General features: G+C 44.8%; 1 protein-coding gene across 4 annotated transcripts in view; it reads right to left on the bottom strand.

Annotated features, from left to right (window-relative positions):
- ECE1 (endothelin converting enzyme 1) overlaps positions 1 to 26,594 on the bottom strand; it is a 119,960-nt gene that overhangs the window by 23,933 nt on the left and 69,433 nt on the right. For all 4 annotated transcript variants that reach the window (XM_030222357.1, XM_030222359.1, XM_030222358.1 and 1 more), the window contains 5 exons: positions 22,857 to 22,981; positions 21,010 to 21,156; positions 17,237 to 17,302; positions 12,667 to 12,855; positions 3,435 to 3,577 (listed from right to left, as the gene is read on the bottom strand). In XM_030222357.1, the coding sequence (XP_030078217.1) occupies positions 3,435 to 3,577; positions 12,667 to 12,855; positions 17,237 to 17,302; positions 21,010 to 21,156; positions 22,857 to 22,981 (670 nt within the window). The remainder of the gene's footprint in view (positions 1 to 3,434; positions 3,578 to 12,666; positions 12,856 to 17,236; positions 17,303 to 21,009; positions 21,157 to 22,856; positions 22,982 to 26,594) is intronic.

The raw sequence follows: 26,594 nt of genomic DNA, 5'->3' as shown, positions 1-26,594 counted from the left end.
TGGTCGATGGTCTCAGGATTTTGACAATAAAATCAATATTCAAAAATGAAATTAATGCTACGTAAACACAAATGTTCTAAATAACCAGATTTTAAACTTTTTCCTAACATCTACATAGGAATGAGCATTATGAAATAAAACAGAGGAGTCTTTCCAGATTTTGGCAACTTGAAACGCCCAAGAGAATTCAACAGCTTGAGCTGCTTTTTATCCTTTGGAGAGGGGAAACGTGTGTAACTGGAGCTGGTAACCTGCGACTAACTGATTTAGCAAGAACCACGTTGATATACATAAGACAGTTCTAGGCCATATAACATTTTGTAGAGAAAACTAGCCAGCTTGAATAGAATCTGCACTTCTATGGGCAACCAGTGACGTTTTCTAATACTGAGAAACCCTATCATATTTCCAGTGAGGAAATGAGATGAACAGCAGTGTTTTAAATAGTTTGTAACTTTTTTAGTTGTTGCCGAGAGCATCCCAGGTAGTAGATGCTATAGTAATCCAACTGCTTTAGCATCAGCACCTGGGTTAATAATCTGAATTATATTATTTTTACATTACATTAAATTTGTACCCCATATTAATCAGAGTTGGTACTCAGTTCTGTGTGGCTTACATGCATTTCACCAGGGGGAGGGGTCTTCTGCTTGGGTAGAGGGGTTGACAGCTCAAGTCATGTCTGTCCAGATAGAGAGTTGGTCTTAAGAAATTCATTCCTCAAATTCGAAAATATTTCTGAATAAGGCTTAGGCTTAGTTTTCGTAAAGGCAGAAAAACTTCTGAATAAGATAGTTAATCTGAGGTTGTTAAGGCTAGAATATTATCTACCTATATTCCCCAGATTTTAAATCACTGGGGAGAGTTTATAGCTCATTTATGTAATAGAAATAAGTACATAAGTATTGCTATACTGGGACAGACTGAAGGTCCATCAAGCCCAGCATCCTGTTTCCAACAGTGGCCAATCCAGGTCACAAATACCTGGCAAGATCCCAAAAAAGTACTAAACATTTTATACTGCTTATCCAAGAAATAGTGCACTTTCCCCAAGTCCAATTTAATAACGGTCTATGGACTTTTCCTTTAGGAAGCCGTCCAAAACTTTTTTAAACTCTGCTAAGCTAACTGCCTTTACCACATTCTCTGGCAATGAATTCCAGAGTTTGATTACACGTTGAGTGAAGAAATATTTTCTCATATTCGTTTTAAATTGACTACTTTGTAGCTTCATCGCATGCCCCCCTAGTCCTAGTATTTTTGGAAAGCGTAAACAGACGCTTCACATCTACCCGTTCCACTCCACTCATTGTATAGACCTCTATCATATCTCCCCTCAGCCGCCTTTTCTCCAAGCTGAAGAGCCCTAGCCGCTTTAGCCTTTCCTCATAGGGAAGTTGTCCTATCCCCTTTATCATCCGTTGCCCTTCTCTGCACCTTTTCTAATTCTACTATATCTTTTTTTGAGATGCGGCGACCAGAATTGAACACAATATTCAAGGTACGGTCGCACCATGGAGTGATACAAAGGCATTATAACGTCCTCATTTTTGTTTCCATTCCTTTCCTAATAATACCTAACGTTCTATTTGCTTTCTTAGCCGCAGCAGCACACTGAGCAGAAGGTTTCAATGTATCATCAACGACGACACCTAGATCTCTTTCTTGGTCCGTGACTCCTAACGTGGAACCTTGCATGACGTAGCTATAATTCGGGTCCCTCTTTCCCACATGCATCACTTTGCACTTGCTCACATTAAACGTCATCTGCCATTTAGATGCCCAGTCTCCCAGTCTCGTAAGGTCCTCTTGTAATTTTTCACAATCCTCCCGTGATTTAACGACTTTGAATAACTTTGTGTCATCAGCAAATTTAATTACCTCAGTAGTTACTCTGCCATCACGGAAACCTGACTAACCAGCTGGTTCAACGATTGGGCTGTAACCCTATGACAGTAGACAAGTCCCTGTGTGCCAAAGGAACAGGGTTGTTAAGAGTAAAGTTCCAGTGGGGTCCTTAATTGAGATAGTTAGGGGAAGGTAGAGGATTTTAAAAATTGACAGCAGAGGATTTAAAAAAAATGACAACAGATCACAGGTGATGGAGAACTAGCCCTGGCCTTCCTTATCACTGTGCTGTCACCCAACATTCCTGGTTGCAACTCACCCTCTCCCCAGATGCATTCTGGTACCTGTAGTGCTCATGTCAAATGGGGAAAAAGTTAAGGCTTATGAATGGCATAATACACGGAAATGGAAAAAGTCACATGGCACCTCTGCCTCAGGACAGAGACTGAAGAGGGCTCAGCTGAGCTGGAAATCAGGAGAGTAAGGTTCAATTTTATTTAACATAGTGCAAATCAGTAATATCTAAGTGGGTCACAAAATTAAGTATAAAACGAAGATTGAAAAGAAGGAAAAGGAAAAGAAGGAAGAAAACCACATAGGGAGCTAGGTTACAATGCTCACATAAAGAGGAGAGGGGATAGAGGGGCAGGAGATAATTAAATTCAAGAGAAACAACAAAAAAGAGCAGGGAACGACAGTAAGGAACACACCAGCAAGGGGCAGCCCAGGGCCACAAGCATTTTGTGCAAAACAGTCATTTGTCATTCAGCAAAAATGACTTAGTAAAAAAATAAATGATTTCAGGGCCACCTTGAAGTTGTTAAATAAAAGTTCTGCCCGAAGGTTGAGGGGCACCGAAGTTCCCAACGAATAGGGGGGCACTAACAGCAGTAGGTGAATCTGGCAAGACTGGGGTATCTGTAGATGTAAAGGGACAGTAAGTGTTGCTGAGAACAGTGTAAAGGATGTGACCTAAACAGCAAAATCTGATCACCAACCTTAAAACTTAAGCGGTACAATAATGAATGGGAGCCAGATTTCAGAAGTGGGTGTGGGAGGGGGTAACATTTTCATTCTGTGGATAAGTCCGCAAGTGTGTTAAGACCAGAGCTGAATCTGAACTGCCTGTGAAGCCTGCTGAGGCCAGATCTAGCTAGACCTATGCAGTTATTTTTCTCTAATGGAAAGAGACCACAGATCCATAATTGGGGGTGGGGGGGAGGAGGAAGTGAAAATCAGGACGACACAGCCATCTTAGTCAGAGGCTTTTTGGCAGAGCTGAACTATTACACCGGCCTTGCCCTACCTCCCCAAACTACAGTGCCCTAAATGGCTCATGGGGAAGCCCAAGCCTTGTGGCCTAAACCTCACCTGATGTGAGGTCAGCAGTGTAATTTCCAGCCACAGATACCAGTGCTCCTTGTGCACAATGCCAACTACTTCACATCAGGGGAGGTTTGGCCTGCGGTGCTCAGGTATCCCCGCCAGCAAACGTAAAATTGAAGGGGGGGGGGGATTATGGGAGAGAATAGAGAAATGGATGGTGGCCCGCCCTACCCCCCCACCCCAGACTATACCGCTATTACCTCTTATCTGTGGAGTTAATGAGGTTGGAGACTTCGGTCAGGTATTCCTTAGCATAGACCACCACCAGCTCAGACTCATTAATTTTCATAGGGTAGAAGATGCTGTTCAGCAAGAACATCCAATCAACCGCCGGTGCCAATGTCTACATGAAGAACACAAGAGACATTCAATGGCTCCATGCTGCAGGGAACAAACTATCCTGCAGCTGCCCCCCCCCCCCCCCCCCCCCCCCCAAATCCCACATCTTTCAGAAAATGTGTACACCCTATGGTGGTGAACATTTTTGATCTGGTCTTCTGCAGTTCTTCACCTTCCTTGAGTCAACCATGTTGGAATATCTTAAGTTACACCACATACTATTTAGGCCAATCACAGCCTGGCATGCAGCTCATTAAAAAGTGACCAACCAATCAGATCAAGCAAGCGTCATCACCCCAGTTACTCTAAAAATTAGACGAACTGTAGATGACCATTTCAGGGCTACTGCTTCTAAAGTAGCCTTTCACTAGATCGATTACCACTTTCACAAAACAATGCTACATGGGCTTTCACTGAACAGTAAAACCAGGCTTAGCCAACACTACAAGAACACACAGCTTATGCTAACATGCATACTGTTCCAAAACAAGCAATGTAAACTCTGCATGCATTGGTTATCACAAGGGAGGGTCTGAAGAGCAGCAGAACCAAGGTAAGAGTTAATATATTAAGCTCTTCTGGGCTTCTAAGTAACACCTCATTAGCCATAGCTGTAAATGGAGAAGCTAAACAGCAGCAGATTGCCAGAGCAAGTTAAGTGTGTCATTTAAATTTAACGGCCTTTTTCACTTGTATTTCGAAAGGAGAAATTAGGTCTTACCTAGTAATTTTCTTTCCATTAGTCCTTGCCATTATTCTAGAAACTGTGGGATACTTGTGTCCATCAACCAGCAGGTGGCGATAGAGAACTAAAAACTGAGCTGAGAACTCTTGGCATCCAGTCCAGCTCCTCATTATTTACGTAGACAAGCAGTAAGGACAATACTCAGAACACACACAGCCTTAAACACCTCACTAACGTAATACTAACTAGATGGGCAAATCTGTGTGGACCTCACCTCTGGATAGCTTGTAGAAGAGATATGCAAGAAGTACCATGCAAACTGACTTATTTGGCCCATTACTTCGCACTGATTAAACGACTCAGAAACCTCAGGCAGGCCTCTGGAATAATGGAAAGGACTAATGGAAAGAAATGATCAGGTTAAGACCTAATTTCTCCCGCCATTATGTAGCTTCCCATATTCCAGAACCTGTGGGATGTATAAAAGAAGTCCCTAGAGTGGGTGGGATTCTGGCACCGCCGCCCTGAGCAGTGGCAGCCCTACCATTAGGCCAACTGAGGCGGTAGTCTCAGGTGGCATTCTTTTGGAGGTGACATCACCCCCAACCCTTCCCTCCTCAACCCCCTTCCCCAAAGTTCTCTTTCTTTTCTGTTCTTGTTTTTCAAAAAGGAAGGCGATGACAGGGATTCCCATAGGCTGCCCTGCCACTGGTCCTGGCCCCTTCTCTCCAGTATGGGCAGCCCACCTCTGAAGAAACAGGAAATTACATCAGAGAGGCGGGCCGCCTGCAGAGGAGCTGGGACTGGCAGCAGGGCAGCCCTATGGGAGTTGCTGCCACTGCTTTCTTTTGAAAAACAAGAGCATAACAGGAAAGGTAATTTTGGGGAAGGGAGTTGGGAAGAGAAGGGGAGCAGGGCAGGGTGGCAGCTCATATCTTGCTCCAGGCAGCAGATTGTCTTGAGCCCCTGGCCCTTAGGACATAGGGTTTCCGAGTGTGCTGCAACCTCCACTCTGTAGTGGTTGCCAAAAATACGCCTTGACCACATCACCGCCTTGCAAATATCCAGATATAGTAAGGTAGTCTCCACCCAGGATGTCGCTGTACACCTCAGAGAAACAGCCCCCAAGGCCTAAGGAGTCTGCTTCCCCACAAGCAAGTAAGCTGACATGATAGTCTCCTTCTGCCATCTAGAAATTGTGGGTAGATCAAAAAGCACATTGTCACTTGTGAAATTCATTTGTGAGTTCCCAATATCTAAATGAGGACTAGGCACACCAAGAAGCTGCCAGGAAGGATACAGAGCCTCGTCATCCTCTCTGTGAAAGGACAGAAGCTCCAGATTGGTTGGTTGAGATGAAATGCTGATACCACTTTTGAAGTTAGGATAGAACTGTGTACATGGAGACCTTCGCCTCAAAAATGGAGAAAGGGATCCTGAAGAGAGCCTGAAGCTCAGAAACCCTATGTGCCGACACAACAGCCACCCAAGAATGCTGTCTTTAGCATAAAATCTTTCGAGGAGGCCTTCCAGAGTAGTTCAAAAAGGAGGCTTTTGCAGAGAGCCTGAAGGACTAAATTAAGGTTCTACTCTGGACACTGTGTACGAAAGGGATGATGCAAGCAGACCACTCCCCACAAGAATCTAACAATATCCAGGTGAGCTGCAAGATTTCTTCTTTAGTCGGTCCCTGAAACAGGCCCAAAACTGCAACCTGAACTTTTAGAGAACTCAAAAACACCAATTCTTTCTGAAGGCCTCCTTGGAGAAACAACAGGATGTGTGCAATCTGAACAGAGAAGGCAGAAAGTCTGCACTCAGAACACCAGCCCTCAACCATCCATCACCATGGATGTACAGCGTTTGAGCCTGAAGCAAGGTAGCAATGAGACCAAAATTATTTTGATTTGGTCAGCCAAACCCTTTCAATGGCCAAGCTATAAGATCAAAGGGGCACAGATCCTCCATGAGCACCGGTCCTTGCTTCAGTAGGCTGTGTATCTGTGGAAGACCAAGAGGACCCCCATCCAGTAGTCGAATCAGGTCTGCGTACCATGGCCTCTGGGGCTATGAGAATTATTCAACCCTGGTGCAATGTGATCCTTTTCAACATGCGGTGTACCATGTATGGTGGATTTCCCCCAAAGCTAAGGGCTCCTGGAAAAGTGTGCAGTACCGGATCTGTAGATGCACAGGGCATCTGGTGCCCTGGGATCTGGGTATCTTTTTTTAATAGGGATATACCAGGGGTGAAGTGGGCACAGGTCATCCTTATGCAGAACTTTTTGAATGCGGCAAAGTTAACACTAGAGGCCAGCTGGAACCGCCCTCCTTACAAGTCTGGAAAGTTAGGCTGAATTATATCCGTAGAATGAGTGTCTCGGCTATGACAACTGCATTGGCTGATGGAAGAAAATCTGGGGATCTTTGACGTCATTTAATGTAATGAAACCATTTGCTTGTTTAATTAGTGGCATAGGTTCTGTTAAAGAAGGCGGGATTGGGGGAGGGGTTAATAAGGGAGAGGGAAATGAAGAGGTATGGTTCAAAAAGTGAGGTTGATTACTAGGTACAGTATTAATTGTATATGGTGCAGCTTGAGCTTATGCAGGACATGTAAACTTTAATTGCTTATGTTATTAAAAAAAAAAAGTTAAGAACAAGTATTTATTAATTTAAAGAAGAAATTCTCCCACTTGAACAGAGGTTATGATGGCTTAGTGTCTCCATGCAAAAGCAGAACACTTGGAAGCAGCTGTTTAGACCTTTGAGATCTAAGTCTGGATGAAAGGTGGCTTCCTTCGTTGGGACAATGAAGCAGACAGAGCATCTGCCTTGTCCCTGTTCGGCCTAGCGAGGGATCTATGGAGGCCTGAACCTCAACCGCCTTGGTTCCCTTTTGACTAGAAGGCTGCAAGAAGAGAGGGACCAGGCGGGAGAACTCCAATTTGTAACCTTCTGTAAGAAAATCCAGAACCCACTGGTCTGACACGATTTTGGCCCACTCCCAAAATTCCTGAAGATGTCTTCCCACCAGAAGAAGAGAAAAGTGAAGCAGCCTCCCATCATTGCAAAGCTCTAGAGGCACTGGACGCTCTGAGGGGAGGCCTTCCTGTCCGCATGAAAGGAAGATTGATGTGCCTGAAAGAAAGCGAGACTTCTGACCATATTTCTACTGTCTCAAAACCTAGATCAAGAGACCTTGAAGATGGATGACCAGAGGCTTTGGCTTATCTTCCAGCAACCCACTGTGGATTAGTTTCCCCCCAGTTCTTTCACCAAGATCTTCTCCAAATAGTCACTTGACCCAAAAGGGCAGTTTAACTAAACCATGACTGATGCTGCATCCGCTGCCCAATGCCACAACCAGAGCTGCTGATGTGCCATGACAGCTGAAGACATACTGTAGGCCGTAATCCATAACATATTATAAACAGCATGCGCCAAGAAGGCCAACCCCACTTCCAGCTGGGGGTTATGGCACCCATCTTGCTGATGTCACTTCAGGCATGCTGTTGCCATGAATGAGCTGCACACTGTTGCTTGAAGGTGCGAAGAGGCTTGTTTCAGCGAGCCTTCTAGCTTCCTATCCTGTAGGTCTTTAGGGCAATACCCCTTCTAATGGTAAGGTGGTCTTTGTCACCGTCTTAAAAAGTGGGTCCACTCTGGGAAGCTGCAATTTCTTTCTCCTCTGGAACCAATGGGTAGAGGCGAGCCATGGCTCTTTCCACTCAACCCCTCATCTGGTAAGACACATTCTACTGTAATCAGCCTTGGATTTCAGGATGGGAAAGGGAAAGTGTATGGGATTTGGTAAACCACCTTCTGTGGTTATAATCAAAGTATTTTACATATTATATACGGGCACTCATTTTACACCTGGGGCAATGGAGGGTTAAGTGACTTGCCCAGAGTCAAAAGGAGCTGAAATAGGAATTGAACCTGGTTCCCCCAGGTTCTCAGGCTGCTCCTCCACTCCAGGAAGGCCTTAGGAGTAGCCTGATGCCGAAGCAGGTGGCTACTCAAAGCACTGAAAACCCCTCCCCCCCAATACTTTTGGGTCATCTCCCTCCTCTAACCTCCTTCAACCATGCTTCTTCTGAATAAACTAAGGCCACATTAGAAGCAGAGACCCTCATTTGCCCATTTCTGGAGGTCTATATGAGATCTCACAGGAGCTGGAGGGGCAGTGGGGTGAGAAACTGAAGCCTCTTGCAGAAACTTCACTTGTCCCTGCTTCAGTAAATATATTGCTTACATCAGACAAATGCTGGAGAAAAGATACTGCTTTTAACTCTTAACCTTTATTCACTTGTTCAGAACCCTTATTTTATCATCCTCACTTTAATATTCCCTTATCTCTTGTTTGTCCTGTTTGTCTGTCCTAATTAAATTGTAAGCTCTGTCGAGCAGGGACTGTCTCTTCATGTTCAAGTGTACAGCGCTGCGTACGTCTAGTAGCGCTATAGAAATGATAAGTATAAGTAGTAGTAGTAGTCTTTGGGATTTTGGAATTCTGCACGGAATCTTGCCATTCTTTGGGATTCTAGAATCCTGCTACTCTTTGGGATTCCGGAATCTTGCTACTCTTTGGGATTCCGGAATCTTGCTACTCTTTGGGATTCTGCACAGAATCTTGCTATTCTTTGTCCTTATCCCTTATTTGTCCTGTTTGTCTGTCCTAATTAGATTGTAAGCTCTGTCGAGCAGGGACTGTCTCTTCATGTTCAAGTGTACAGCGCTGCGTACGTCTAGTAGTGCTATAGAAATGATGAGTAGTAGTAGTAGTAGTCTTTGGGATTCCGGAATCTTTCTACTCTTTGGGATTCCGCACAGAATGTTGCTACAGTGGGATTCCAGAATCTTGCTACTCTGGGATTCTGGAATCTTGCTACTCTTTGTCCTTGTCCCTTATTTGTCCTGTCTGTCCTAATTAGATTGTAAGCTCTGTCGAGCAGGGACTGTCTCTTCATGTTCAAGTGTACAGTGCTGCATCTGTCTAGTAGCGCTATAGAAATAAGTAGTAGTTATACCAGTGTAGTTGAATGCTCTGTTGAGCCCTGAGGTTGTAAAATGGCAGCTGTGCTCCGCTTGTGATCAGAGGCTATACCTCACTGCCAGTTGGCCCCAAACAAAATGGCTCCCGTTCCAGTGCTCTCCTGCATCAAACTGTGCACCGGCCCTGTCAGAGAGCCTGAAGTTCCCAGGACATTCGCATGTTGCACCAAATCCAAAGACATGCTGTCGCCCACCGTTTCCCCCCACATCCTGCGGGATTCCCAGCTTGCGGGTACTGCCCCAATGCCAGCTGGGGGTGTCCCTCAGTGGGAAAACGGCTTGACTGCCTCCCATGGGAGTTGCCATTCACCCCGACTGGCACAAGCTCACCACAACAATCCCAAGCAGCGAGTCAGAATCCCTCCTCTGCAGCCCTCCAAGCAGTTCCGAGTCAAACTTACCACTGCTGGCTATTTCCCCCCCCCCCCCCAGTCTCCACAAGTCTTACCCCAGATGAGAAGGAATCAGGATCGATACTCTGTCCCATGCTCTCTAGCGAACCTTAAAGGTTGTTGTGCTGGAAAAGAGTTCACAGAAAACAGGGCAGAGGTGCATGGAGGGAAGAAGTAAATTCACAGGGCACCAGAGACAGGGATATGAAGACCTCCAGATATAAACCTCTGCATTCTCAAGCCACCCGCAAAGCTAAACTGAGGACCAGTTGACCAACTGAACCAGAAGCAAATCACTCAGGCTGAAAAGTGTGTCCATCCAAGTGCTGGAGATAGAAAATACTGAGGAGCTGAACTGGATGCCAAGAGATGTCTCAGCTCAGTTTTCAGGTCCCCATCTCCACCCTGCTGGTTGAAGGACACAACTATCCCACACGTTCTGGAATAGTGGGAAGCTACGTAATGGAAGTGTGTGTTTCCTGCCTGCCCCAATTCACTCAATTGTACAAATATCAAATTCTCCACCAGTAGTTTCATGAGCTACTGTGATGCCAAAGTGGTCCTGTAACAGAAGGGTATAGTAATGCCTACACTGAATAACTAGAATAGTGTTGTGCCTCTAACAATTTCCCAAACCAGTTGCTTTCCAGGCACTGCAATGAAAATGTGAAAAAAATCCAGAAACCCACTGCATTCAGACTCGCAGGAATTTCCAATGGGTGATGCTGAAAATCTGACTGGCTTTGTGTGCCTCCAGGAAAGAGCTGGGAAAAGGTGCTCTAATAAATATCTGTAGATCAGGGACTGTCTTTTGTGTATGGTGTACAGCGCTGCGTATGCCTTGTAGCGCTATAGAAATGATAAGTAGTAGATGATCAGCACTGTGGGCTCCATTCACGTCCCATTCAGGCCTTGTCCTACAGCCGTCAAATATACCTAAACACGTACCATCTTGCATTCTGATGTAGGAAGGAGGTCCAGAATCCTGGACACTTAGGAGAATCTTATAACTTGTGTGCATACTTCAGAAGTACATAAACCTTGGACATTAGCACAAAGATGCACATGCTTCTGTTTTAACAAAATTCTCCAGGAACGCAGAGTTTATGTTACAAATAAAGCTCCTTCCTAACCATCCCCAGTAACACCTCTGCCCAGTACCACGAAGTACCTGTATGCAGGCTGCATGCATGCAATATAAGTGGTTAGAAAACCTGTCTGATGCACCGTTTCCATACACAGTCCCAGGAGGGAGACTTCGGCCATTCCTGGCTTTTCAACTTACATCCCAAGGCAGCGTGGGGTTTGGAGTCCCTGGTACTACCCATTGAAAACAGTGCTGCAGGTCCCAGAAACGCATCATGATGACCAACTGGACCAGGAGCAAATGGACTATCTCCATCCACGTGCTGGAGATAGAAAATACTGAGGAGCTGGACTAGATGCCAAGAGATCTCGTGTTGTCTGAAATCCCAGTTGCCCAATTTTGGCACCTTGGCATATGACTGCATCATGTGCAAAAATGGCTTTTCAAAAATTTACTTCAAAACATGACATCTGCTGCATTTTCATCAAGGTGGTTATAACATTTAAGTATGAAAAGAATCAAGTGGCATCTTCCACAAAAAAATCAAACATATAAATGACAAGTGACTGACTCACCCGCAAATGCACAGTAGAGACTTCTCTCTCTGTCCCGCCTTCGCGTCAAGACGGGATGACGTCAGAGGGTGGAACAGAGAGGGAAACGGACGCTGCCACTCAGCCGAAGGAACATCGCTGGCGCACCAACCTTCACCCCCCCACACCCCTGACGTTGTCGCCGCCGCCGCTCCCCTCCGTATCGGGCCCCCTGCACCGACATGACAGTGCCTCTCACATCCGTGTGGAAGTGCTGCAGGCAGCAGCAGAGCACGGTTGCTGGACATGGATCGGGGGAGGGGAGGGCAGGGGAGAGAGGAGGTTTCCTGGATATGGATGGATGGAGGTGAGAATTACATTTTGCAAAACACAAATCTCGCCCGTTTCAATGGGCTTAACGGCTAGTAAAACATAACTGACCAGACGCTTAACGTTTAATGCGTATCGGATTGCACTAAACGCAATCTGTGCTCAAGTTTTCTTAAAAAAAAACAAAAAAAACTTCAACTGGGAATTTTAGCCACCGAGGTCCCGTTGTGTGTCTGGAACCCAGTGGAATAGCTATGGGTGGGCCCATCCAAAATAACAGGTCTGGCTACGCTCCCCCTCTGGAACCAGTTGCTACTATGATGTACTAGATCACCAAGTTCTCATTTTATCCATGTAAGGAACATGCCCTTAAAAAAACTCCAGACAGCGCAGAACACGGCGGCGAGACTGCTATTTGGCAAATCTTGATTTGAGGCAGCAACGCCCCTTCGTGAGAAGCTCCACTGGCTCCCGATCAAGGAGCGGATTGAGTTCAAAGTCTGTGCCCTTACACACAAGATTATTTATGGAGACGCTCCTTCCTACATGTACAGCCTGGTCGACCTCACACCCAGGAACGCCGTGCAGTCCTCCCGCACCTACCTCAATCTTCACTTTCCTTCCTGCAAGAACTTACGGTTATAAGCTGCTCTTTGCCTCTTCATTTTGCTTCCAGTTTCCCCGTTATTGGAACGCTCTGCCATCAGCGTTAAGAGACCACTGATCACAGCCTATTCAAGAAATCCCTGAAGACCTACCTACATGATCGCTCATTCTCCTCAGCTGCTTGATCTTTTGCATCTCCGCCTTCCATCCTCCTTCAGTTTTGCCCTCCCTCCCCTTATCTACTTTTTTTTTTCCCCTGTTGCTATTATGTTGTACTTTCTCCTGACATTGTAAGCCACATAGAGCCTGCCTTGGTGGGAATATGTGGGATATAAATGTTCACAATAAAATCAATCATTCATCACAGAGGAAACCAGGTGGCTTTCACTTGTACACATGTACCTGAAGCTCCCCGGCTGGGATTTTGTAGTAAATGGCCTCCTCATCCCGACGCTTCTCTTGTGGAATCGTGATGTTGGCTAGAGCCGTCTCAAAGTCTAGGATTTGTTGCATCTGTTGCTTTGTGGTCTCCTCTTGGCCACCTAAGATAACGCCTAGCTGCACCATGAAAGTCAAGTACGCTGTCAACACCTAGAAGAAAGAAAACAGATCTCAGTTTGGCTGCTTTTCCATTAGGCAGCTGGATGAGCAAGACGGCGAGAGCAGTTCCAGCTTTAGCACTCCAGCAAGCTGGCTAACAGGCAGCTCTTCTGAACCCCGAATCAGTCCTGGCTTCCTACGTGCAGCCCGTCTGCATGCGTGTCCTCGGGTCAACAGAACAGTGTGGACCCAAGTATGAGGAGGTGTATGTGAAATCCAGAACTTAAGCCCAGTTATAGCAGACCAAACAGATTTTGGTTACATAAGTACATAAGTATTGCCATACTGGGAAAGACCAAAGGTCCATCGAGCCCAGCATCCTGTTTCCAACAGTGGCCAATCCAGGTCACAAATACCCGGCAAGATCCCAAAAATGTACAAAACATTTTATACCTTATCCCAGAAATAGTGGATTTCCCCCAAGTCCAATTTAATAATGGTCTATGGACTTTAGGAAGCTGTCCAAACCTTTTTTTAAACTATGCTAAGCTAACTGCCTTTACCACATTCTCTGGCAACAAATTCCATTGTTTAAATTACACTGAGTGAAGAAATATTTTCTCCGATTCGTTTTAAATTTACTACGTTGTAGCTTCATCACACGCCCCCTTGTCCTAGTATTTTTGGAAAGCGTGAACAGACGCTTCACATCTACCCGTTCAACTCCACTCATTATTTTATAGACCTGTATCATATCTCCCCTCAGCTGCCTTTTCTCCAAGCTGAAGAGCCCTAGCCACTTTAGCCTTTCCTCATTGGGAAGTCATCCCATCCCATTTAACATTTTCGTCGCCCTTCTCTGCACCTTTTCTAATTCCACTATATATCTTTTTTGAGATGCGACGACCAGATTTGAACACAATATTCGAGGTGCGGTCGCACCATGGAGCAATACAAATGCATTATAACATCCTCATTTTTGTTTTCCATTCCTTTCCTAATAATATCTAACATTCTATTTGCTTTCTTAGCTGCAGCAGCACATTGAGCAGAAGGTTTCAACGTATCAACGACGACACCTAGGATTTCCAGAGACTGGAGTGTGCTAGGATCATTTAAGGAACTGCTCTGTAACTGTCAAACCGATATCTGCACTGTTTTTTTAAGGGTCAGTGCGGAGGAAAGGTAATCAGCAGCTAGGTAGTTCAGGATTTTGTGTACCAAGGCCATTATTGGAGATGGGGTTACCTGAGATTTCCTTCCTCGTAAGCAGTTTGACCTTGAAATTTGGTGTCTCTTAGGAGGACTTAGAAATTCTATGAGGTTGGTGGTATCTCAGGGAAAGTTATCATTCACTATTCCTGAAGAGTAAGTAAGGTGTGTTTGGGGGGGGGGGGGGGGGACGGGAGGTTCACGAGTGCAGGTTGTGAGGTGGGAGAAAAAAAAAGATTTTATAAAAAGATTTTTTTTTCTAGAAACAACCTCTAATATAATTAGCTGGAACCTGTTCTATTATGCTATTGCACCGTGTTTGTATAAATCAATTTTAAATTACAAAAAAGTTTGATAAGGCACTGCTTGTGGTAGACCCAAACGATTTGGCCAGAAGTTAGCAGTCCTGTGGTCCAGATCATTTCTATTAGATGCACAAAGCTGGGAGGGGTCATGAGAAAAGGTTTTTACTTGATACAGAGGTGGCCCTACTGGAATATTGGGGGTCTTTCAGGTGTTGATGAATCTTCCTCAGGCTCAGATACAACCCGAGAGAGGGGAGGAGAAAGTGGGGCTGTCCCTCGGGCTAACAAAGCTGGACCAGCAGGAAGGAACGCTGGGGAAACTGTGTATATTCAGGGGCGAAGTCTCACTCCATGCCAGACTGGAATTTGGTCTAGAGAAAGCCTGGATGCAGGATGCTAATTCATGCCAAGGACTAGGAGGCTACTATGAATGATTTCTGATTTACCCTAGGTCTAGCCCTGCATCCAGGACCTATCAAACAAAAATGGTTTAATTTGGCTTTCCTGGTCCAAAGTTAGTTATTTATTTATTTGACAGTGCTTATATCCCACAATTTCCCACCTCTGGCAGGCTCAATGTGGTTTACATTTTAAGAACAAATAGACAGGGTACAATAAATGGAAAGGGGTAAGCAGGGCGGAGAGGTAGTTTATTAACACTGTGGGATAGTCAGACCATAATTTCTAGGTGGACCAATGGGTGGAATGTTGTGGGGGGGGGGGGGGAACATATGCATTTTAATTTAATTTAGGTGAAGAACAAATCCAGTTTGGATAGAGGATTAACAGTTGAAACTCAAAAACCGTTACATTGAAGAGTAAAATTTTGTTACATTAAACAGAGGAATTATCACATGTATATATGTGTCATAACAAAGTATTACTTGGTAACTGAAAATAAATACATTAATGGGATAGTTATGTCTTTGTTATACAGAGTCTTTTGCATCCTTTGCTCAACTCCCTTTGTGGCCACTTGGAGCATAAAAAAAAAAAAAAACAAACAACTTTGGAAGCTCAGATCAGTTTGATCTTAATTGGTAACGAGTTCCATAGTTCTGGACCCTTGCCTAACACTACTGTATTAGATATTCCTAGGCAGTAGATTTGTTTGAGGATACCAGTCTGATATCTGTTAAGGACCCGAGCGTTCTTTTGGGTTCATCTTTTGTAGGTATGCCTTTGTATCGCTCCATGATGCGACCGCACTTTCAATTCTGGTCGCCACATCTCAAAAAGAGATATAGTGGAATTAGAAAAGGTTCAGAGAGGGCGATGAAAATGATAAAGGGGATGGGACAACTTCCCTATGAGGAAAGGCTAAAGCGGCTAGGGCTCTTCAGCTCGGAGAAAAGGCGGCTGAGGGGAGATATGATAGAGGTCTATAAAATATTTATTTATTTATATTTTGCTCACACCTTTTTCAGTAGCAGCTCAAGGTGAGTTACATTCAGGTACCCTGGATATTTCTCTGTCCCAGGAAGGCTCACAATCTAAGTTTGTACCTGAGGCAATGGAGGGTTAAGTGATTTGCCCAAGATCACAAGGAGCAGCAGTGGGATTTGAACAGGCTCTCCTGGTTCTTGGCCACTCTTAATTATCAGTCTGCTTCTCCACCACAATAGAGGGGATACACCGTTTTAAGGGATCTTTGTGGCTTCTACAGCACATGCTAGACTGAAAATCAGGCTGGGTGAACTTCAGGTGTAGTAGAAACATGTTTAGGGCGGTTGTTCACAAACCTGGTCCTGGAGGCACCCCAGTCAGGTTTTCAGCATGTCCAAAATGAATATTCATGAGAGATTTGCATGCATTGCCTCCACCTCATGCAAATCTCTCTCATAAGCACATAAGTACTACCATACTGGGACAGACCAAAGGTCCAAGCCCATCATCCTGTTTCCAACAGTGGCCAATCCAGGTGAGTGGAGTTGAATGGGTAGATGTGCATCGCTTGTTTACTCTTTCCAAAAATACTAGGACTAGGGGGTGTGCAACCAAGCTACAAAGTAGTAAATTTACAACAAATCGGAGAAAATATTTCTTCACTCAACATGCAATTAAACTCTGGAATTTGTTGGCAGAGAATGTGGTAAAAGCAGTTAGCTTAGCAAGGTTTAAAAAAAAGGTTTGTGTAGCTTCCTAAAAAGAGAACTCCATAAGCCATTATTAAGATTGAATTTGGAAAAATCCACTGCTTATAAGCAGCATAAAGTGTATTGTACTGTTTTGGGATTTTGCCAGGTACTTGTGACCTGGATTGGCCACTGCTGGAAACAGGATTATGGGTTTGTAATATTCCTGAGAGATTTGCATGAGGTGGAGGCAATGCATGCAAATCTCTCATGAATATTCATTGTGGACATGCTGAAAACCTGACTGGGGTGCCTCCAGGACCAGGTTTGGGAACAACCGCCATAAACATGTTTCACCCAGCCTGATTTTCAGTCTAGCATGCGCTGTAGAAGCCACACAGATCCCTTAAAGCAGTGTATCCCCTCTAGTGTGGTGGAGAAGCAGCCTGATAGTTAAGAGTGGCCGAGAACCAGGGGAGCCTGTTCAAATCCCACGGTTGCTCCCTGTGATCCTGGAGAAGCCATTTAACCCTCCAGTGACTTAGGCACACAGATTGTGAGAACTCCAGGGACAGAAAAATACCACTGTACCTGAATGTACACTGTAGTGATAACCATTTTACCTTCTATATCAGCTGAAAGCTATCAGGGAATCGTTCACAATCTCTACTCCTTTGTTCGTCTTTCAGAGATTATCCTGCACAGCTTCCGGCATCGTCCTATTTCTCAAACATATATATTGTATGATCTCTGTGAACAGCCATGCTCCTGTGGCAGAGAGGGCAAGACTTCAAGTTGGTGCTAACACAAGCCCATCAGGGCCTGTCCGTCTCCCCTTACCTTCTCATTTTCTGTTTTGTTCAGGTAATAATCTCGTGACGGTAACCCTAACCCCGACTGGTCAATCTGAAAAGCAAATCACAAGGAGGAGGAGGGTTGGGGAGGAACACAGAGTCAGCGACAAGCAATGGTGTGTATTACAGACTGTGAAAATCCTAAATATGGGGGGGGGGGGGGGGGGGGGGGGGGGAAGCAGCTGTACATAATTGAAAATCTTCTATAAGTAGGGAGAGATACAAAGATTTGCACTTCTTTGATTGAAAGTGCCTTCTTAGTAAAAAAGTGCCTCGAAAATGTTAGGTAGAGACTAAAGGAATGTCCTACAAGGGTATCCTGTAGCCAAGGGCTTCCTAAACCTGTCCTGGGACCCCAGAGCCAGTCAGGTTTTCAGGATACCCAATGAATAGGCAGGACACACCATTTACCTTATGTATATTCATTGTGGATCTCCTGAAACAAAAGCTCGACTGGGTCTGGGTCTTAAGGTCAAAGGGCATATTACATTACATTCCTCCCCATTCTCTACTCCAAAGGTATCCTCGTTAGCCATCTGGCCTGCCTCTAAAATCTTGAAGGCTTCATCTCCACAGGAACCAACATTTCTAGGAGAGACTAGAGTGATTTTTTTACACCAATGTTTGTAGAATCTATGTGATAAGGGCAGCGGCTCAAGCTAGAAGGTGCCAGCTGAAGAGAGCCATAAGAGCAGAAAGGAGGCAGCGATTATTCCCCCTGTACAGGTCAATGGCGAGGCCTCAGTTGGCGTTACTAATTTTGGAGGCTATATCTCACTAAGCATGTAAAAACAAAGGGGACAATGCACAAAGTTTAATAAGTCCCATGTTGACTGGGTTCTATCCAGTTTAGCAATCATGATTTAGCAAGTAATGCACAAAGGGGTTCTGTGTCCATCTTACAGATCACAGTAGCAGGCAATGATAATCCTATGCAAAATGTATTGCAACGAGCTGATTAGTATTAAAATGAGCATTCCGAGCGATGCACAGAAAGGAGCGCCTACCTTTAACATGCAAAATTTTCCATCCGGTCTGGAGCGGTCATGTGAGAGAGATTTCTGGGAGAAGCAGTCTGCTGGCATTTTTCAATAGCAAAACTTGTCTGAGAGCAGAGACCAGCTCGGAGGGGTGGAGAAACAAGCAGGGGGGAGGGGCTGGCTCCACCTTCCTCCTGCAGATTTCTCACCTTTCTGCAGGCTGCCCCTGATAATTTCACTCAGTGATTTCCTTCTTGCTGAAAGCCCTCTCCCCAGCTGACATCATAGGGGCTTCCCCCCAGCTGATTGACTGTCCAATTGTTTCACTGCCCACTCCCAGCTGATATTATAGGATCAGACAGCCAATTGGCTGAGGAAAGTCGCTATGTCATCAGCAAGGAGATTCCCAAGTGAAAATCAGGGCAGCCTGAGGGAAGACAGGAAAGCTGCAGGAGGAAGGTGAAGCCAGCATCAGAGCACTGCAGGGGAAAAGAGTGGAGTCAGCAAGTACTGTAGGGGAAAGGAGAGAATACAAGCAGCGAGATTCCTGCGCATGTGCAGAATACAGACACTTACTGAGAGATTGTTTTGCGCATGCTCTAGGCGCTTTCCCACCCAAGGTGCTTGCTAAAAATTTACATGAATTTCATCTGCATACAAGCATCGCTTGCCATTTCAAAATTGGTAACTTCTACCATGAATCTGAAAACAGACACGGTTTTTTTTAACAGGGACTTTTGAACTTTGACACCCGAGTCAAATATATCTGGCACAGCCACTTCAAATCCTGAATACATATAACCTAGAGGAAAAAAGTGTCAGAACATAATACAACTATTTTAAATATTTGAAAGGGTCTCAAAATGTGTTTCCAACAAGGAGGAAAAAAGCTTTCCTCCGGGACAGTACTATCCAATCTTCTCAGGGATAAGAGTAGAAAAGTAAATCGTTCCAGGGGTTGTAAGTATAATTACAGCCTTCCCCCAAACCAGTTGCCTATTGACAGCTTATGCAGAGCTTACCAACGACACTTACAGGAAGAGAGAAGCAAAGGCAGGGGCTACTGGCTGCTTTACAACTGGAAAATGAGCGGCAGGATTTCCATTGGTAAAAACAGAGCTATACAGTGAACACCTGCCTGCTTTTTTATTTTATCACACACACTTTTTGGAGTAGGAAAAAGTCTCCGAACAAAGATGGCTGTTCTCCATTCAGAGCAAACGCCTTCCATGCAGTCAACAGCCTTTTATTGATGCACTTGGAATCGACATGGCTGATGCATCCAGATTTTAATAAATAAGAGCTATTTTAATCTACTGGTGGCTACTATTTTATTTTTGTCTTTATAGCAGACCCATTTTGCTGTTGCCACTCCAAAATTGTTTCGCTCCCAGGCACTTGGTCTCACATGGTTCAGAGGTGGGTTTTTACCTCAAGTGGTTATTGTCCCTTTTGAATGGCTACATTTGTAGGTGACCACATTGTATACCTTTCTATTAAAGATTTTATTGATGATTTTTAATATTTCACTGTTTGGAAAAGAGATATAAAACCAAAAATACAATTATGTATATATTCTTCTACTTAACTAACAGGGAAGGGGGGGCAATGTATTTGTTCCTAAGACCTGTCTGCGATGTGCTGCTCGTGATCTAGCGGCCTCAGCAAGGGGGGGGGGGGACGGGACATGTTCTTTCCTGCCTGGCCCGCTGGGCTACCAGTATTCCCCCCACCCCGCACCACCGTATTTTAAAAATGGTGGCCGAGACTCCCTGTGGATGTGTCGCAAGACTGTCAAGACCTGCAAGACCACTGCGGGAAGTCTTGGCTGCAATTTTGAAAAAACACAGTGGTGCCGGTAGGCAGGACAATAGCAGCAGCACAGCGGGCAGGAAAGAACATGCCCCACCCCTGCAGAGGCCACCAAGACTACCAGGACCCCTCAGGTAGGACTGGGGCAGTGGGGGCATTGGCAGGGGTGGCTGGAGAGATAGGAGAGGTGTCTGGCAGCAGCCAGCAGCCCAGACCACCCTCAATCCACCCCGCCCCCCCCCCCCCCAAAGAAAGCTTTTAAAATGCTACTTCTCTACCAGCAGTGAGCAGCAACTGTGCCAACTCACAGCCTTCCCTCCGACATAACTTCCTGTTTCTGCTTAGGACAGCCTACATTTGGGGGGGGGGGGGGGGGGGGGGGAAGGCTGTAAGCCAGCTCTGAGCAGGGTGCATCAGTTGCTGCCTCACTGACAGTAATTAAGTGGCATTTTAAAAAGGTACATCGGGGGAGGGATGCTGGGCGTTTTCACCTGGTGGAGCTCGGGGATCCACAATATCGGACTGTGGCAACTGGCTGGGCCTGGTCCAACCTGTGGCTATACCACTTCCTCCATGCAAGTCACTGTGCAGACACTTCCACTACAGAAAAACAAAAATGAGTGGCTGGGGCTAGCACACATGGGGATCATTTTTAAAAACCTCATAATACATTTCCATCTGCATCAAAACAGATACAGAAGTATACAGTCCCTGCTTTTCTGAATTTAAGGAGAAACTTCCTACAGCTGAAAGTTAACATGCGTGACCACGGACAGCATCCACACGCTGAAACCCTCCAAAATTCATTTCAGCTATCATTACACTCCTACAGCCTCCACTGCCCAGTGGGAGGTGCAATAGGGAATGGGGCAGGAATGGTGACCGGCGAAAGAACTGGGCTTCTGCCATCTCAGCCTCTCCCAGGAGATACAGTAGGGACTGCAACCGATTTTATAGACGACCTCACCTGAATGATATTGCTGCTTGAATTTTTGGAATCTGCGCCAACGTAGATAGAGAAGAAGGGGGAGTTGTGATACTGCGCTGTAATAACACTCAGAGTCTCCTGAAAGTTATGTTTATCCCACGGGCCAGTGATATTCCATCCGCCGACCTGCAGAGAAAGACGAGTGTGAAACTCAAGATAGGTCATTTGAGGTCTTCAGCCCTAAGCAACACTCTGTTTATTCCAGTACTGTGAAATCTCACCTACTGCACCTCAATGCTGAGCAGCATCCCTTGTTATTCTACCACTATTCCCCCCCCCTCACACACAAACCCCATTATTACCCCTCCAGCATAAGCACACAGGTGGCATGGAAAGGCTTAGACTAAGTTGTCCAAGTTTGGAGAATAGACAGGCGTCTTCATGAGAAAGAGTGTGTGTGTGACTGTGTAAGCTGGTAAAGCCCATCCTGCCAGTTGCCAGAGACTGGAGCTGATGCCACACAAGCTATAATAATTTCCGTAACTAATGGACCTCCCTGTGGCCATCTCTGGCACGCGAAGTTAGCAGCCTGTGGTTTTTAAGACAATCCGTGGAACATTGCACAGGGGCGGTAGGTGGGCGCAATGGGGAAAAGGTTTATAGAATCTAGAATAAGTGCCCCCTCCCCCACCCAGTAAGCTTAGAGCTAGATAGGAAGGCAAGTCCTGAGGGTTAGTGATTGCCGATTCCATGCCACTTTGGCCCTTTCAGTGGTTTAGGGTTTCAAATCCGATTGAAGATAATCGTGTGCTCAATTTGTTTGAAGCAGAAGCTGTGAAACTCGGTCTGGGATACAGCTACCAGTGATATGTTAAATAGCAGCGGTTTCCCTGGCATTGCCTCTTGCCAGTTAGCATGGCATACGATAAGTTCCTGGCCGGTGCATCAGAGTGGTGCTCTGCGGAGCTGGATTACAGTCCGCACAGGCACATCTGCCATGTTTTACCAACATCTTTTCAGAGGTTGAGGTGGGCTGAAGAGGTATTTTCACAAAAACAGTGTATCTGGAGAAGACGTGACAGGGACCTTTCATTCTATCCAGTGCCAGCGGAATGGACCACATCTGCCCCAGCCAAATGCACTAAGGTGTATTGGGGGGGGGGGGGGGGGAGGGAGGGGAGTAGCTGAATCAAGGATGGAAGGACTTCCTCACATTCCTCTCTGCTCAAAAACTGTTTGAAATGATATTTCCATCCCAGGGGTGGGAACCAGTTCTTAAGGGCCACAACCCAGTCAGGTTTTTAAGATTTCCACAATGAATTGCATGATATCTAATTTGCATATAATAGAAAACACTACATGCAAAAAAAAAAAAAATCGATCTCATGCATATTCATTGCAGAAATCCAACAGAGTTGTGACCATCTAGGACTAATTTTCCACCCTGTTCTATCCTGACAGCTGGTTACCCCTCCTATGCACAAAATGTTCTCGTTATAATTCTGGGAGCCTAAGTCCAGAACCTAGGTCCGTTGTTCTAATCTTATGCACTGCAGCAATTGCAGCCGGCCTGGAAAGCTTTAAAAATGCTTGTTGTAGCCTGCCTGCTTTTTGGAACGATTCTCATGTTGAAACGGCTTGGGCTAACTTCCCCAAACTAGGGACTTGTATGTCACATACCCCCCCCCCCCCCCCCCAGCTCACCAATTTCTATATCACCTCTTTACCATTGTATCTGGTAACTAGTAAGGCAGGGGAGGGGTCTCCAAGAAACCATAGTGCCAAGTCAACAGGCCAGTAAACTCTCGCACCACATTCTAGGCAAGCAGAGGATGTACAATTAACGAGGCTTTGCATTCTTGGAAAGGGCCGAGAACCTCAATCACCTTTTCTATTAAATCAATTAGTGGCTTGGCGCCCAGTTCTTCAATCTTGGTCTCGTTCATGCATGACAAGTAGTAATGCTGGGCCTTTCGCTCTGCTTCGCTCGTTACATTCATGGTGGTATTTTCTGAAAAAGAAAAGAAAAAAAAAAACCCTAGTGATCTTTTCTGTTGAAAGAGTTTTGTGTACAACCAATCCGGTCACAGCTCTGCATGATGAGCTGCGTATTTATGCATAAGAATAGCCATAATGGGTCAGACCAATGGTCCATCAAATGACACCCAATGACTTAACTGGCTGAAGACCAAGTAGAACTGGAGCCTGGCTCTTAACTATCATGATAAATGTTTTGTATAAAACCTCAGAGGCAACCTTCCCTGGACAGAGATTCTTAATCCTACAGCATCAAAGTTAGTACATCATGTGCACACGCTCGTCAAGTTTACATGAACCCATGTCAAGGCTACCTGAAACAGTGAAATGTAGACGACAACCAATAAAGTAGAACCATTTGCTTATCATACTTTTATTTGTTGCGTTTGTATCCCACATTTTCCCACCAATTTGCAGGCTCAATGTGGCTTACATTATGCCGTAATGGCAATCGCCATTTCCGGATGGAGACTTACAGGCGATGTTGCATTAAGGCACATACATGGTAGAGAAGAAGAATACAGTGGTATTGCATTGAAGTTTCTAAATGGTAAAGCGAATTATAAAATTAGTTAGATAATCAGCTATAGGAAGTTCATTTCGGCATGAGAAATAAGTGGTAGTGCGTATTGCGCAACTTTCAGTAGTAGCAACGGAGGTTGTCAGTCTAGTGTAAAGAGTTCAGTTTTGTTGAGTTCATTTAAAGTCTAGTTATTTAGTGTTTAGGATTGATCATACGTTCCTGGTGGCACAAACCACCCTGCTAAAAGAGCAGATGTTATGCAATGGTTAATCTTTTATACGCTATGATAGTACTAGAATAATATAGATCAGGATTGGTTTGGCCACACTGGTGGATAAAGTATGGGGAGCCTGTCTTGTTCTTGTCGGCTGTGCCTCATAGGTCAGGTAGCTGGATGCTGAACTGAACACCTCGGAAGATAACCTGCTCCTGCTGGAATTATGATTCTTACCACGAGTGGACATGACATCTGTATCTGAAAGAATATCACTGAATCTGGAATGGATGGACTAAATTCAGTTGGGGGGGGGGGGGGGGGGGAGGGGGGAGAAGAAAAGTATAAAACAGGATGTGATGGAAGTAGTTCGATTCTACAGCTGATCCTTTCAACCAGCTGCCACAGCAGTTAGATTGCAAATGGTGTTAATGATAAAAATAAACAGATCCATGTCGGCCCCTCCATAAGAAATTGGAAAGTGAAACTCCAGGTGTTGGCAGACCTTGAAAAATTGACAGACCGGAGAGTTGGGGGGATACAACCCTGAGGCGACAGATTGGACACATCTAGAGCGAATAATGAACAATGAGAGTGGGAAGAGTGGAGAGAGAGACCCTGGGGGGTGGAATAAATTATGAATGTAACCAAGTTGATCTATTGGTATGTTACCGCAAATGGAGTTATAATCCATGACTTTTACTGTTTTGTATACCTTACCAATACCAATAACGATCAAGCTTCCTTCCGTAAACTACTGAAGACTCACCTGTTTGAACAAACTTACGGAAAGAGCCAAAACACAGAGTCCATACTCACTGTTCATCAATGCAACATACATCCACTTCTGATCCCTCATCCCGCAATCCAGTCAATCATACACCATATGTCTTTGTCTAACATTGCCCTTTAGCTTCCCATTGTCTCCTTCCAATGTTTCTATGTTGATGTCCCATTGTCATATTCCTAATTGATATTCGAATGTCTCGCACAACTCTGCACAATGTAATCCATAACCAAATTGTAACAAATGTATTTCTATTATTCACATCCTATTGTAAGCCACACTGAGCCCGCAAAAAGGTGGGAAAATGTGGGATACAAATGCAATAAATAAATCTGAATGTTGAATAAAAAATCTTTACATTCAAAAAAATAAACAGATCCAAATCAGCTAGGATAACTTGAGGCATAACCAGATTGCCTCTTGCCATCTCTTCTGTTCTACATTCCGCCTACTACAGTAAGTTCACCTGTGTTGAATAACCAGCAGGCTGTGTTCCAACTACAAAATATACAGGCATATGGCGGTTGTGAATTCTGAACACAACACAGCCAGAATGACAAACACATGGCACTGATTATAGTTGTGTCACAGCAATTCTGTGAATCAGGTGGAGAGGAAGAAAATATGAAAGATAGAGAAATCTCATATTGATTTGGTAGTCTTGCAGAACAGGGCATGGGGTTGGTGGGAGCAGGGGGGGGGGGGTAACTCTGTAGTTAAGCAATTTCTCAGCACCAGTATCAAAACCCGAGCCCTGTGTCAGAGCAGACTATTGGCTTTATATTGAATTTGCCAAAAAGTCAAACATTTGTATATAAAACCCCCAAATGACTCATAAGTGTACAAAATCTATATAGCATCACAAGTTATAGAGAAAAACCACAAGAATGAGTGTAAAGACAACACTGGTTATGCACACATCAAGCTCACCTTTCTATTTAAACCAACTCACAGGCCTTCCCCTCCATAGCTGGTCCTATTGTCACAACTGTGGAACAGCCCTAAGTTTTATCAAGTTGCCATTTTACTAGACAAAATATGCTAAGTCTAAATGGCTGGAAGTAGTTGTAGGAGGAAAAGCCCTCAGATGCTCGGCTTTTTAACACCGATTTTTTTCCGCACAATGCCTTGTGAACTTCTGCACCGTCTACAAACCTCCCATTAATAAGTCTTCTTTATTTTTTCCCGGTTTGTGCAATATTAGAGTTTTTCTTCCATGCTATTAATATATTATACACTTCTTTATTGCATTGAAGCTTTAAATTGAAAGGACATTTATAGTAGATGAAATGACAATATGACAACACTTATCTCAGTGGTGGTTATCTCAGAAAGCCTCCGTTTCACTAAGTGCTTATTTGGGAGACCAACCACCGTATGTGCGTTTCTTCAATTCCTGCTTTCTCCTATATTTGTCACGATTGTCTGTTTTCTTTTTGCTTCTGGCTAGCAAGTCTTAGTGTCAAAGACCACTATCATTACACAACAGCAATGAGGTTGTTTAGGTTTTGTTTCAATTCCATCCTATTTAAGGATGGGGTTTTTTGCACTGCCATAAATGCTTAATTTTATATGGAGGAGCAGCAGCTTAAATGTTTATGTTAACACCTGTAATCATGCTACTAAGGCCTCGCTGAACACTTAGGATAAAGTGGCAATTTGCTATCAAACAAAAAAGAAAACCGGACTTCCTGGTAGCAGTGAAACAGATGGCAAGGAGCCAGAGGGTCACGTCCATTCAAGAAACGGTTCCACTATCTCTCTCGTTTCCATGATAAAACTGAACAGACCAGGCAGTACTTGTTTAAGTAACAGGATATCACAGGGCCTCTCATAGCTAGGCCAGAACACGTCTGCTCCAAAGTTGCTATGGAAACTACAGGCTGGCTCCTTCCAACCTGATTGCCTAGGCCCTAAAAACAAAAAAGGATGGCTCCAGGCAGGACCCAGCCCTTCATCCTGCAGAAACTCCAGTACAAACAGTAACTGGACCAAGAGGATCCCAAACATGGTTAAAGATCAGACCATCGATATCTCCCCCGTGTGTACAGCAGTGGCGTAGC

The sequence above is a fragment of the Microcaecilia unicolor genome, chromosome 13, assembly GCF_901765095.1.
Source record: "Microcaecilia unicolor chromosome 13, aMicUni1.1, whole genome shotgun sequence".
Taxonomy (NCBI): domain Eukaryota; kingdom Metazoa; phylum Chordata; class Amphibia; order Gymnophiona; family Siphonopidae; genus Microcaecilia; species Microcaecilia unicolor.
This window is presented reverse-complemented; position numbering and strand designations above follow the sequence as displayed.